The 12,759-nt window shown below is 53.8% G+C and overlaps 1 protein-coding gene across 9 annotated transcripts in view; it reads left to right on the top strand.

The window, feature by feature from the left end:
* The window catches only part of WDR25 (WD repeat domain 25), a 131,029-nt gene that overhangs the window by 74,542 nt on the left and 43,728 nt on the right, over positions 1–12,759 (top strand). For all 9 annotated transcript variants that reach the window (XM_037831870.1, XM_037831873.1, XM_037831872.1 and 6 more), the window contains one exon: positions 4,670–4,817. In XM_037831870.1, the coding sequence (XP_037687798.1) occupies positions 4,670–4,817 (148 nt within the window). The remainder of the gene's footprint in view (positions 1–4,669; positions 4,818–12,759) is intronic.

Raw genomic sequence — 12,759 nt, 5'->3', positions numbered from 1 at the left:
TCGTCTGGAAATGCCACATTTTGTCTGCCCATTCCTCTGCCAATGGACACTTGGCTGCTTCTACCTTTTGGCTCTTGTGAACATGCTGCTGTGAACGCTGGTGTACAGACATCTGTGCGAGGCCCAGCCTGCGGTTCTTTGGGGTAGATTCTTGCCCTGGAGCTTGACAGCCTTTGTCTCCGGGTTGTGGGATTATGGATGACTTTTATTTTCTTCTTTGTGTTTTTCTGTTGTTTAACACATTTTCTACAGAGCGCACTTATTTCCAGCGTAACCAGAGAGACAAGAGTCCCACTCTCGAGTCCTATGGGATTTCGTTTTTTGTGCTTCTGTAGAGTTTGAATATTTTATAAGGAGATTGTATTTGTTTTATGGTCAAAAACAAAAGGCAGGCAGGAAAGAACGTTACCTGTGGCTCAAGCAGTAGGTCATGTGTGACAGTCGTAGGAGGCTATAGTGACCCCTGGGTGGGGCTGGGTCTCAGTAACCAGGGTGGGGACCCTGCGGTGAATGGGGGCAGGGAAGGGACTGGGCCACATTTTACTTGTCATCTTCCTCCCAACCCTGTTCCCTTTTGCTGGACACACGGAGTGTCTCTAAGTTCATACATCAAATCACCTGAGACCATCTGACAAAACTTAACTCCTTAATTCCGTGAAAGCTGATTGGGAGCGCTAATGACTTAATTTTAAAAAGGCACACACTCCAGGTGGCTGCAGTGTTCTGGAATTAATCTTTGAACCTGACAGTGGACATTAAATTCAATTAGGAGAACGATTAGCCAAGATTCTTCTTTCCTTCACCCTGGGTGGCTCTGCGAGGTAGCCGGCTGCTCTGCAGTCATTCTGACACCATCATGTGCATCCATCAGCCAGGAGAGCCAAGAACACGTTTTTCATTTCGGAGGAGAGGTGCCGGACAATTTACAGATTGATGGATTTCTTTCAGCACGCTTCCCTGCTGATTCAGGAGGCCCCAGCCAAGAACTCACACCTCCCCTTTGCCGCCCTTAGCCACAGTGCCACTGAGTTCAAGCCCTCGTCTTCCTATTGCTTTCCTACCGTGGTCATTCCTCCCCCTTCCCCACTCCATTTAACTTAAAAAATTTTAAATTATGAGATATTTTAACCATACTCAAAACTACAGAAAGTGTCACAACAGACACTTGTACCCCCCACCCAGATTGGTAAATCCCGGGGTCCAGCGTCAGTTCTCATCTGATTGTCAGCAGCATTTGACCTAATTGATGAGTCTCTCCTCTTGAATGCTCTCCTCGCTTGGCTTCAGGACACCCCCTTCTTGTGTTTTCTCTCCTCCCCTTTACTGGTCTTTTCTTCTCAGACTCCTGGTTTCTCCTTGTCTTCCTCTCCTGCCGTCTCTGAACATTGGAGGCCCTGGGTTCAGTCCCTGGGCCTCCCCGTCTGCTCTCTCTCCATGGATTTCCTTGGGCTCATGTCCGCTCACAACTTACATACTATCTCCCCAATGATGGCTTCTGAAGTTCGAACTCTAGCCTGGCCTCTCTTCTGAACGTCATGCCCACCTACCCAGCTGCCTGCCATAATTGACGTTTCACGCTTAGTTGCTTAAGACTGAGCTCTGTGTCTTCCCTCAGCTGTGCTTCTCGTGTGGTCTGACCAATCCCAGCTTGTTGCAGCTCCGCTCCTCTCAGTGCTTGGGCCAGAACCCTGGTGTGGCTCTGGCCTTCTTTCCCACCCTCACACCCCACCTCCAGTCCAGCAGGAAACCTTGGTGACTCCATCCTCCAAAGTGGCACCAATGCCTCCCTCAGGCCCAGGCACCACCCTCTCCCCTGGGCCACTGCAGCGGCCTCCCCTCTGGTGTCCCTGAGGCTGCCCCTGCGCCTGCCCCTGCACCCTCCTCCCTGACCAGCAGTGGGCCTGGTCTGGTCACAGTGGAAGGCAGCCAGTCCCCACAGGTGCCCTGGCCGGTCTACCCCGCTGTGATCCTCGGGCCTCATCTCTTGCTGTTCTCTGGCCACCCTGGCCTCTGCTGGTCCCGTCCCGGCCTGGAGGGCCCTGCCCCCAGTCTCTGCAGAGCTCCCTTTCTCAATCTTCCAGGTCTTTCTTCAAAAGTCACCTTCTCCCAGAGGCCCTCCCTGGCCACCCTAACATTTCCATTCCTTCCCCTTTCCTGAGGAAAGAGACCCCTTTCCTGTGTAGTTCTGTTTAACCGTGGTCTTTGTCACTCCCTTGCATACTATGAAGATTCTGCATATATATCTCTGTTAGCATCTTCCTCTCCCCTGGGATGTGAGCTCTTTGACTCAGGAGTTTTTGTCTTATTTGTTTAATGCTGAACAGCATCTGGCTAATAGTGGGTGTTCAGAGTGCTTGTTGAATGAATGAATGAATGAATAGACAGACCATTTGGACACATTCACTTCAGAGCACGTATCTGTTTGCTTCTCTTTCTCTCTCTTTAAAAGAAAATCAACACAGCAGCATTCCGGCCCCTCACCCCCAGGAGGGGCGGCCTGGCCGTGTCTGCTTTTTCAGTCACACACATACAATTCCATAAACAAGACAGGGTTCTGCTCCGTGTGTTTCTGAACCTTGAGTGGTGTCAAACTGTGCATATGTGTCTTATCTTATGTGCTCAATGTTAAGTTTTTACTGTTTAACCATGTTAACTGCTGTAGATCTAGTTCATTCATTTTTTTTTTTGATGGTACTTTTTTTTTTATTAAATTCAGTTTTATTGAAATACATTCACACACCATACAATCATCCATGATATACAATCCACTGTCCACAGTATGATAACATAGTTATGCGTTCATCACCACAATCTATCTCTGAACATTTTCCTTACATCAGAAAGAACCAGAACAAGAATAAAAAATAAAAGTGAAAAAAGAACACCCAAATCATCCCCCCATCCCACCCCGTTTGTCCTTTAGTTTTTCTCCCCATTCCTCCACTCATCCATACACTAGATAAAGGGGGTGTGACCCAGAAGGTCTTCACAGTCACACTGTCACCCCTTGTAATCTACATTATTATATAATTGTCTTCAGGAGTCCAGACTGCTGGGTTGGAGTTTGGTAGTTTCAGGCATCTACTTCTAGCTATTCCAATACATTAAAGCCTAAGAGGTGTTATCTATATGGTGCATAAGAATGTCCACCAGAGTGACCTCTCGACTCCATTTGGAATCTCTCAGCCACTGTAGTTCATTCATTTTAATTTACTTTATTTTTTTCTCTTGAACTCATACTTGTGCCTGGTTTGGAAAAGCCAACAGCACCATGAAGCTTACACTGAAACGTGGCAGCCCCTGCTTCCCGCCTGCTGCCCTGGGTTTTCGCTCCACTTTGAAGTCCTTCCTGTTTCTTCTCTCATTTCTGGCCCTGCTCCCAGATGCAAACACGGCCACTTCTTGGTTTTCTGTTGAGCCCCTCCCTGTTGACCCTCCTAAGGAAGAGAGGAGCTGAGCCCTCTGAATGTCCTTCCAAGGCTGTTCTTACCTCCTGTTTTCTTAAGCATGGAAATTTGCAATTTCCTGGGAAACCGGATTTCAGAACTCAAAACCTGCAGAAAGCGGCTGCATGAGGTTCTCATCTGTAACAGGAAGGTTCTCCCAGGGTCATGTTTGTGGAAGTGCATGGGTGTGCTTTGTTTGGGGTTTTTCTCTTATTATGGAAAACGGCACTTGGTTTCCCTGGTGTGGTCAAAACAGGTTTGGAGCGTCCTCACTGTTAATTGCGCCCTCTGCCCACCCCAAGGAGCACAGCCACCCGCTCGGTCACCCTTGGGGACAAGTGCTCTGCTTGTCCCTGCTTTACGATTGGGGAGCCTGAGGCCCAGAGAGCAGCAGCAGCTCAGCACTGTCCCGTGACCTGCAGGATGGAAGGTGCCTGGCTCCCCCTCTTTCAGCTTCTCCTGGCCGGTCCTCTCTGCTGCCCTCCTCTTCCTGTAGTGGTGGGGAGGGCAGGGGCCCAGCTCCACCGAGCACCTCCAAGTGCCAGGCCCTGGGACAGTCCTGCTGGCCTGACTCCGGGCAGCATGTGGTCAGCTGGAGTCTCTTGGGTGAGAGGGTGGAAAGCTGACCCAGCCGTCCACCACGTGGGCTCTCCCTCTCCGTTTCATGTCCCCCTGGCTCTCTGAATGCACGTATTTCAGGAGTCATTGAGTGGCATTGGGCTTTCTCCCACAAGCCATGGAATGCCAGGGCGGGGATGACGGGTGAGGCTTTCTCTCCCTGGTAAGAGGCAGCTCTCCCCTCAGGTGATGTTTGTTCTGCCCAGGTGTAAGTACAGGTGTGGCAGGCTCTGGTTGGAGGCAGGACCTGTGACTAGGGCCTGGTCATGGGCAGTGTCCAAACAGGCAGGGCTCAGGAGGTCCCTCCACAGAGGACACGGCACCAGACGGGGTGGAGATGGACACCAGGTGGAGCAGGTGGCCAGGGTGTGCCGTGATGGGAGGGGCCGGGTAGGTGGGCAGAACCCAGGAATGCTCTTTCTTGTGGGCTCCCTGAACCCCAGAACCATTTTTTGGGAAAGCTCCCCAAGCTGGTCAGCCCCAAGCCTTTACATTTCTTCGAGGGCAGGTTTCACATCTAGATATCTTGTCTCCATCGCGAGGCCATGCTCCCCAATGGAGGGGCCCGTGTGACGCCGGCCTGTCTGCCTGTGCTTGCCTTGCAGGTGTGGGATGCCGTGGACTCGGGGGCCTGCTTGCAGACCTACTGCCCGCACAGGGAGGCCGTGCGGGCTGCCCGGTGGTCTCCCTGTGGCCAGCGAATCCTCAGCGGCGGCTTTGACTTTGCCCTGCACTTAACAGACCTCGAAACAGGTGTGTTTTTTCTTTGTTGTTATCCCGAGGCAGCACCCTCCCCGGAGCTGGCAGCCCCTGGCTTTCTCATGGGGGTGGCTCTCTGCCAGGCAGGTGGGGGTGTCTGCGGCTGCCATCGCTTGTCCTTGGGCGCCAGGTGGTTCTGGGGCAGTGGGGAACAGGCCTCAGGACGGGCAGGCGCACACTTGGTTTTTCTCTTGGAAGCCACCTCACCACAGGGGCTCTGCGGTGGCCCCTGCCAGCACCCAGAGGGCGGGGCCCCAGGGTTGCCTCAGCCCCAAGCTGTGGGGCTGGATAAAGAGGGGGCTTTTAAATCAGCTTCTGATACATCGTTTGCACTGAAATGGATTTAACTTCATTACAGTGTCCCTTGGCTGGAATCAGTTTAGGATTCCTGTGAATTCATTATCGTTGAAAGGCTGTAAGGAATGATTCCAGCTCGTGAGGAAAGTTTTCCAGGGAGTTCTGCTTTAATGCCCACACTGAAAAGGCCTTTGGGGAAGATGGATTCATATGTGGAGCTCCTCAGGGGGCTCATGGCAAGCAGGGCGAGGAGGAGAGAGGTCAGGGGGAGGAGACTTCCTTGCTGAGCACTGCCGGGCAACAGGTGCCACCCGACACAGTAATTCAGCCGCAGCGGGTGGCCCTGCCTGTGGCGCACAGCTGGGGAGAGCGGGGGCTGCATTCAAACCCAGGCCACTGGCTCCCTGTCCCCGGGCCTCCTTGTTGGTGATTTTTCTTCTGGGCACCATTCCCAGGTGGCGGGCACCTGGGGGCAGGAGAAGAGGCCAGCTTCACACCTGCCCCCAGGCTTCCCTGGAGCCCTCAGGTTGGCTCCTCTCCCAGGGTCCCAAGGAGGCCCCAGGGGAAATGCCGAGGGTGGTCTGGGGTCACTGTCGGGTTCATCTCCTACCTCGAGGGTCCTCCTCTCTATCTGGGCCCTGCAACCCCTTTTACTGAGCCCCAGGCCCCCTCAGTAGTGACGGTGCCCAGCCCGGTGGCTGCCTGAGTTCCTGCTGGTGCCTGCTGCGCATGGCACGTTGATCCTTACAGCAGCCAGCAGGCAGCGAACATGTCTCCATCCTACAGATGGCGAGACCGAAGCTCAAAGGGGCAAAGGCACTTGCTCAGGGCCTTGCAGCTGTGTGTGGCACCATGGAGATTCAGAGCCAGGTCTGTGTGACTGCACATCGATGCTCCTTCCCCAGGGCTCAGGGTACAGAGGTGTCCTCCCAAGGCAGCTCCCCAACCCTAGTGGTCTGGCCGAGCTTCTTGGCTGGTGAGCTCCACAGGGCAGGTGTGGAAGCCCAGGCTCAGGGAGCCAGGTGACATTTGTGGACGGTGATGATTGGCAGCAGTTGCTGACAGCTGAGCACCCCTGACGTGTCAGGCCTTTGGTGCCTCTTTTGGGCCCCGCTCATCCCCTGTGATAGGTGCTTCCTGTGTCCCCATTTTGCACACTGACCCAGAGGCATGGACCAGTGAGGGGCAGAGTAGGATTCACACTGGCCTGCTGCCTGACCCCACACTCTCCTGCTGGTCCAACAAGCTGTGCTTGGTATTAGGGGACAGGGGTGAACAAGACCCTGGAGATGCTCATGTCTGCTGAGGGAGATGACGTGCAGGTGCAGTGGCAGCAATGGAGCAAGGTACAAGGACTGTGACAGCATCCAGACTGAATAGTCAGGGAGGACTTCCTGGAAGAAGTGCAGATGAGCTGAGCCAGGAATTACGATGGCAGAGAATCAGGGTACGGGAGGCTTGGTTTGGGGGTTGGGGTCCTTTGCAGACTGAACCATGGGAACAAGTTGTCATAGGAATGTGACACCACATGGTGTAAGTGGAAACCAGAGCACACTGGGATTGTGCAGTGTGCAATCAGGGGTGGGGGGAATTGGGGGAGATGGGCAGAGGGAGGCAGGAGGGGGAGCCCGAGCTTCCTGCAGCCCAGTCACTGTCCACAGGCGGGTACCACACTGCCCACGGAGAGAAGGAGCCATGCGTCTCTCTCCCCTGCCTCCAGTTTGCAGATGGTGGTGATGCTGTTGGGTTAACCAAAAACAGACTCACTGGATGACATTAATGCGTTCATAGTGGCCCTCTGTTGTTATCTGTCCTCTCAATCAACAGATGCTACCGCATGCGCGTGTGTGTGTGATGGGTGGAGGGGGGTGTGGGATCTGCAATTTTAGACGCTCAAGGAGGCCCTCCTGTTTGACAAGTCAGGGACTGCTGCAGCAGGTGGCAGTAGGGGGCCGTAGTGGCGTTTGAAGCAGGAGAGCAGGTAGAGAGGAAGCCCTGGAGTTAGGGGAAACTGGTAGAAAGAAAAGGAGCCGTGGGGGCCAGTGCGTGCCAGGTGGAGGGCTGGAGCCAGGGAGGCAGAAAGCCTCGCCCAGGGGGTGTTGGCATCCCTGGGGGGCGGCTTGACCCTGGGCTCCAGCAGTGGGCGTGTTGGGCTGAGCCATCCAATGGGGGAGCTCTCTGGGGTGGTGCCCACTGCTGGGTCACCTGTTTAAGCAGTTATTTTTTGGGTGCCCACTCTGTACAGGACCCCGTGTTGGGGGGCTCCAGTGCCCTTAGAGAACCTTTGACCCCAGGAGGGTATGATTGAGGGGTTTGGACCTTGCCTTGGTGCAGCCCATCCTGTCCTGCTGTGTATGGTTGTGGGTTTCTGCGTCTGTCTTCTGGGCTGCTGGGGGAGCGTGTTGAGTTTGGGGGCCTGTGCTGGTGTCAGTGTCTCCACTCTCTGGCCAGGGCTGGCTTGGAGCGTCTGCCCAGTGCGTGGAGGGTGGGACAGGCAGAGGTTGGCACTTGACGGTCCCTCCAGCCCTGGGTCTCCTTCATTCCTGCACCCCTCACCCTGGGGAAGTGGGGCTCCCTGAGTCCCAGGCCCGGCTTTGCTGGGCACTCTCTGGCCACAGTCTAGGTGGGCTTATGCAGCCCCTGGGGCTTTTGTCCCGGTTTGACTTGTTCCCTTCTCCTAATCTGATCCCCCTTTTCGCTTGATCTGCCTTTTTCCGCCCTTGGTGATTTGGCTCTTTCATTTCAATCTAATTAGAGCTGCCTGCCAGGAGAGGCAGTGCGAGTTCTCGCCGCAGCACTCTGGGAATTAGTCACTCGGTGCCCGGTGTCGTTAATGGGGATTTGGCGCCAATGCCATTTATCCTGGTGTCCTCAATCAATACAGTTAAAAATCTGTGGATTCTAAAACATCAATACCGGGCCTGAAATATGGAGGGCCAGCAACATTTTATCTCGTTAATTTATAGTTCTGACAGGCTGTTGGCTTATAGAGCAGCCATGAATCAACACTTAAATAAAATCTGCTCTCAGATTAATTATTTTTGGTGCTCTTGTTCCAGCCTGTAATCTTCCTAACAAAACGTCGCGGGGCGTTAGGTGGAGGCAGCCTCAGGGAGCCCTGGCTGACCCGTCTCGCAGTGTCGCTGGCTTTGAGTCCTCTGTCCTGAGTGCCCGATCAGTCCCCTCAGAGGCCCCCGGAGAGCACTGAGTTCTAAGTGGCACTGGTTTCAGTGAAGGCCACTGAGTCCTCGCCACGGAGGGATGGGGGCCCCACACTTTACATTTGTGGGCTGCAAAGGGGCTCTCCCCAGATCCTTGGGGCTCTGGCTGGGCAGGGCACCCTGTCTTCCCTTGTCAGCCATAGGCTGGCTCTCCGGATGTGCTCCCAGCCCTCTTCGGCGTCCGAGAGATGCCCACCAGCCCCAGCTCCCTGGTGCTAGAGGCAGTACCGTGTCACAGAAGGAGCGCAGGTGGGCAGGTGCATGTGCAGCGTCTTCCACCAGCTCTCGCTGGGCAGGTTCCTTCACCTGCCTCTGCTCTGCTCCTGGCTGCGCTTCTCCATAGCCTCGTGGTGAGGTGGCAGCTTCCTCCTGGGGACCAGTGGCTTGGGTCCTCTATTTGGGGTGGTTGTGCCTACCTCCCCATTCTGCCTCCACCCCACCCTCCCTCCCTAGCTCCAGGCATTCACCACTGGGGGACAGCAATGGCCCCCTGCACCTGCAGCCTGGCTGCCCCCTCCCTGCTCTGCCTGTCCCTGTGCTTTTTGGCGGGGGTCAAGGTGCACAGAAATGAGTGGCCTCTGGGGACAGGACCCATAAATGACCATGCCCCTTGTTTTTAGGAGGTGCCTCCCTCATTTTCTCATCACACTTGGGACCTCCATCATCGGCACACCCCAAGGAAAAAGGGAACGGCACATTGGCTGTGCTGTCGCTGTGGCTGGGCCCTGGGCGTGTGGGGGGGATGAATGAATGCACGCGAGACCCTTTGCACATGTTACACAGTCTGCACACCAGCCCGGGAGGGGAGTGATTTTATCCCCATCTCATTGGCCCGGAACCCGAGGCTCGGGGTGTTTGGTGATCCAGACTCAGCTCGCTTGGTCTGACTCCTGGCGAGCCTGCTACTCTGGCAGCTGCTGCCACCTGCACAGGGCAACGTGGGCCTGGGGAAGGGGCGCCTGGGCCTGTCCTGACCCATCCTCTGAATAAGGAACCCGCCGCAGATGCCTCTGCAGCTGTTGACAGCCACTGCTCCAGCAGGGCGCGCATCAGCCCTGGCGAGTTTGGAGCACTCGGCATAAGAAGGGTAAGAGGCGACCAAATTAAAACCACCAGGCGTTCACAGGCTGCAGAGAAGAAGGCGTCTTACTGGCCTAAGCCTCTGAAGTGCTGCCGGCTCCCGCTGGCCCTGGGAGGCAGTGCCTGCGGGGGTCCTGGCTTCTCCATTCTGAGGCCTTGTTGTGCCGTGGCTCAGATGTCCCCAGCACCCCTCAGAGACTCGTTGGGCACCTGGAAGGCACATGTGCAGCAAGAGCTGGCCCCCTCACGGACCTGTGGCCGGTGGGCATGTTTTCCAAGCTCCTGCAGCTGCAGATACGCCAGGTGCTTTCTCTCTGTTGGTCCTTGGGGTTATTGTCCTCGGCAGATCTGGAACCAGAGCCCAGAGGGGTCCTGCAGCCCAGTGAGGTCTGATGACATTGGTCCAGCCTCTGCCTCCCAGTTCCCCCTTCCCTGGAAACAGCTGTGCCCCTCCCCTCCCTGGTGCCAGCGTGCTCCCGGGGCGTTTGCCCCTGCATACCCTGCCTGCCTGCCCCAGCTCTCTTCCCTGGTAGCCCATGCCGAGCTTCCTGCCAAGCTCCTCGGCCCGCCTTCAGTCGGGCCTCTGTCCAGCTGCAGGCACGGCCTTTCTTGTTGAAAAGCTTTCCTCTCCTGCTTGAGAGAGTAGCTCACCCTGGTAATGGATGTTAAATCAGAGCATGTTCAGCTTCGTTAAAATACCTTATCTGTTTTCTTATCCACAACTTTTGAAAGTGCCGGAAGGTCCTTTCCATATTCCCACAGATGTCTCTAGCTGCCTCGTCATCCTCTAATGAAGCTCTTGCCAGCCTCCTAGACAAATAAAGGATGTTTTTAATCCACAGGATTATTTTGTTCATTACCACCGTTGCGACAGCACTAATGGTGTCTCTTTGTGTGTATGTGTGTGTGCAATTGCATTGAAATTTGGTTCCTTCTTCATGCAGGCACGCTTGATTGACTGATCCTGGAGCCTAAACTTGGTTTTTGGCAGGTTTACCATCTGAAAGGGGATTTTCGAGTTCCAGAAAACCAACTCAGAAGTGAGTTGATGGGACACACCTTGTTTGCCAGTTGAGAACTTTTTTTTTTTTTTTTTTAATTTTGGAATATTCCAAACACACAACAGAAAGTAAAACTAGTAGAATGAAACCCCTTAACCTATCACCCAGCAGCCACAGTTAATGCATGACCAGACTGATTTCTCTGGAACCCCACCTGTCTCCTTCCTCCCCTGGGTTATTGAGAAACAGCAGATTGATATTCAAAGACATTTAAACTTCCTAAATTTAAATGTCACACATATATCTGCAAGTGCAGTGGCACCTCCAAAGAAACAAGGGGCTGCATTCCCCGAGCCGAGCTGCGGTTCTCTTGGGTCACTGGCTTGAGACCCCTCACTGCTCTCTGGGGGTCGGTGTTCTAGCTGCTCCCACTTTTCAGCTGTGGGAACCTGGGTGCAGAGAGGCTCTTGACTTGGCCGAGGTCACCTGGATGGTGAGTGGCACAGCCAGGCCCAGAATCCGGGCCAAGCCCTTCTTCCCCACGTGCCCCTGAGGGCAACACCCACTGTGCCCTGTGCAAAAAGCACCTCAAAAAACTCACTTTAGCACTTATACAAGGGTAATATAAAAACACCTTTTATATGTATGCGTGAAAACTTCAGAAAACACACAAAAAATATAGTGAAGAAAATGTGTGGCAATGTCAACCCAAATCACTGGAAATCCTAATTCCAAGGCTTAGCCTTCCGTGACCTGGCTTTCAGTAAATCTCCGGATCTTGCTATTGGCAAGGGTATTACTAGCTGCCTGGGCAGCCTTCTTCCCTTCCACCCTCCTACCTGTTCTTCTGGGGGAAGGCAGAACCCAACCTTGGAGAAATTTCTGTGGGCAAAGGTTTGTAAAAATTAAAAAAAATTTTTATAGATAATGTGCCAGTTTGGATGTAATATGTCCCCTCAGACGCCACGTTCTTTGATGCAATCTTGTGGGGGCAGAGGTATTAGTGTTGATTAGGTTGGAACATATTGATTCAGTGATTCCATGGAGATGCGACTCAATCAACTGTGGGTGAGACCTTTCATTGGATAATATGCATGGAGGTGTTGCCCCACCCATTCAGGGTGGGTCTTTATTGGATCACTGGTGTACTTTAACAGAGCCTCATAGGCCCAGATGCAGAGCAGCTGTGAGTGATGTTTTGGAGAGCAACTGAGAGTGACATTTTGAATGAGCTGCAGCTAAGTGAGGACAAAGCACCCCAAGAGCAACATTTTGGAGAATGCCATTTTGAAATACAACCTGGGAGAAAGCAGACTCCAGCCACGTGCCTTCTGAGCTAACAGAGGTTTTCTGGGTGCCATTGGCCTTCCTTCAGTGAAGGTTCCCTTTTGTAGATGCATTACCTTGGACACTTTATGGCCTTGAGACTGTAACTTGGTAACCAAATAAACCCCTTTTATAAAAGCCAATCCATTTCTGGTGTTTTGCATAATGGCAGCATTAGCAAACCGTAACAGGTAATGTATGTCCATGATTTAAAATTCAAAAAGTAAGCTTTGCAGCCCCCAGTTTTCCTTCCCAGGGCACCTAATGTGCCTGGTTTCGGGGGACCTCTTGGTCCCACACCTGCCTCGCCACCGGCAGCCTCAGCAGCTCCTCTGGCCCCTTCGCCTGGTCATCTCGTGGCTCCCCCAGGGGCATGCACAGTAGGGGGTTCACTTCTAGGTGGTCTGTTATCTTGTGTGGATAATTAGAAGTAGCAGGGAACTTGGAGTGGAAGAAGTTACTACCACGGCAGCACTGTCTTCGGTAACTCTTTGCCTGCAGCTGCAGCCCCTGATCCTTGGCCCCTGTTGGTTTTCTGGGTCTGGCTAATTCTCTTACCCACATTATTTCTAATTCTCCCAACAACCTTTAAGATACCTCTTGTTATTCTGATTTTGCTGTGAGGACTGCTGGGTGGTGCTGCATGCCCTGGCTCCGCCCAGCCTGCCAAGATGGCCCCCATTTCTGATCCTCAGAGTTTGCTTGGAGAGTTAGTGAGCTCCTTTTCTTGTGAACTTTGAGTCAGGATGGTTCAATTTGCAGCTGGCAGACTAGCTCCCAGAGGGCGAGTGTAACGATATTGATTTTAGCGGAATGAATCATGGGCCTCCCGCCTGCAAACACGAGCTCAGCCGCCAGGCGCCAACAGCAGGAGGCTCCCTCGCCAACGTTTCCCCTCCATGTGCGTGAGCACAGAGCTGAGGAGGGGGAAAGGCCACGCTTAACTGCGGGCTTGCAAGGGGGTGCAGAGAACTGGGCTCTAGCTCCAGCCCCAGCCCCAGGCTGTCCAAC

The sequence above is a fragment of the Choloepus didactylus genome, chromosome 4 (assembly GCF_015220235.1).
Source record: "Choloepus didactylus isolate mChoDid1 chromosome 4, mChoDid1.pri, whole genome shotgun sequence".
NCBI lineage: Eukaryota > Metazoa > Chordata > Mammalia > Pilosa > Megalonychidae > Choloepus > Choloepus didactylus.
This window is presented reverse-complemented; position numbering and strand designations above follow the sequence as displayed.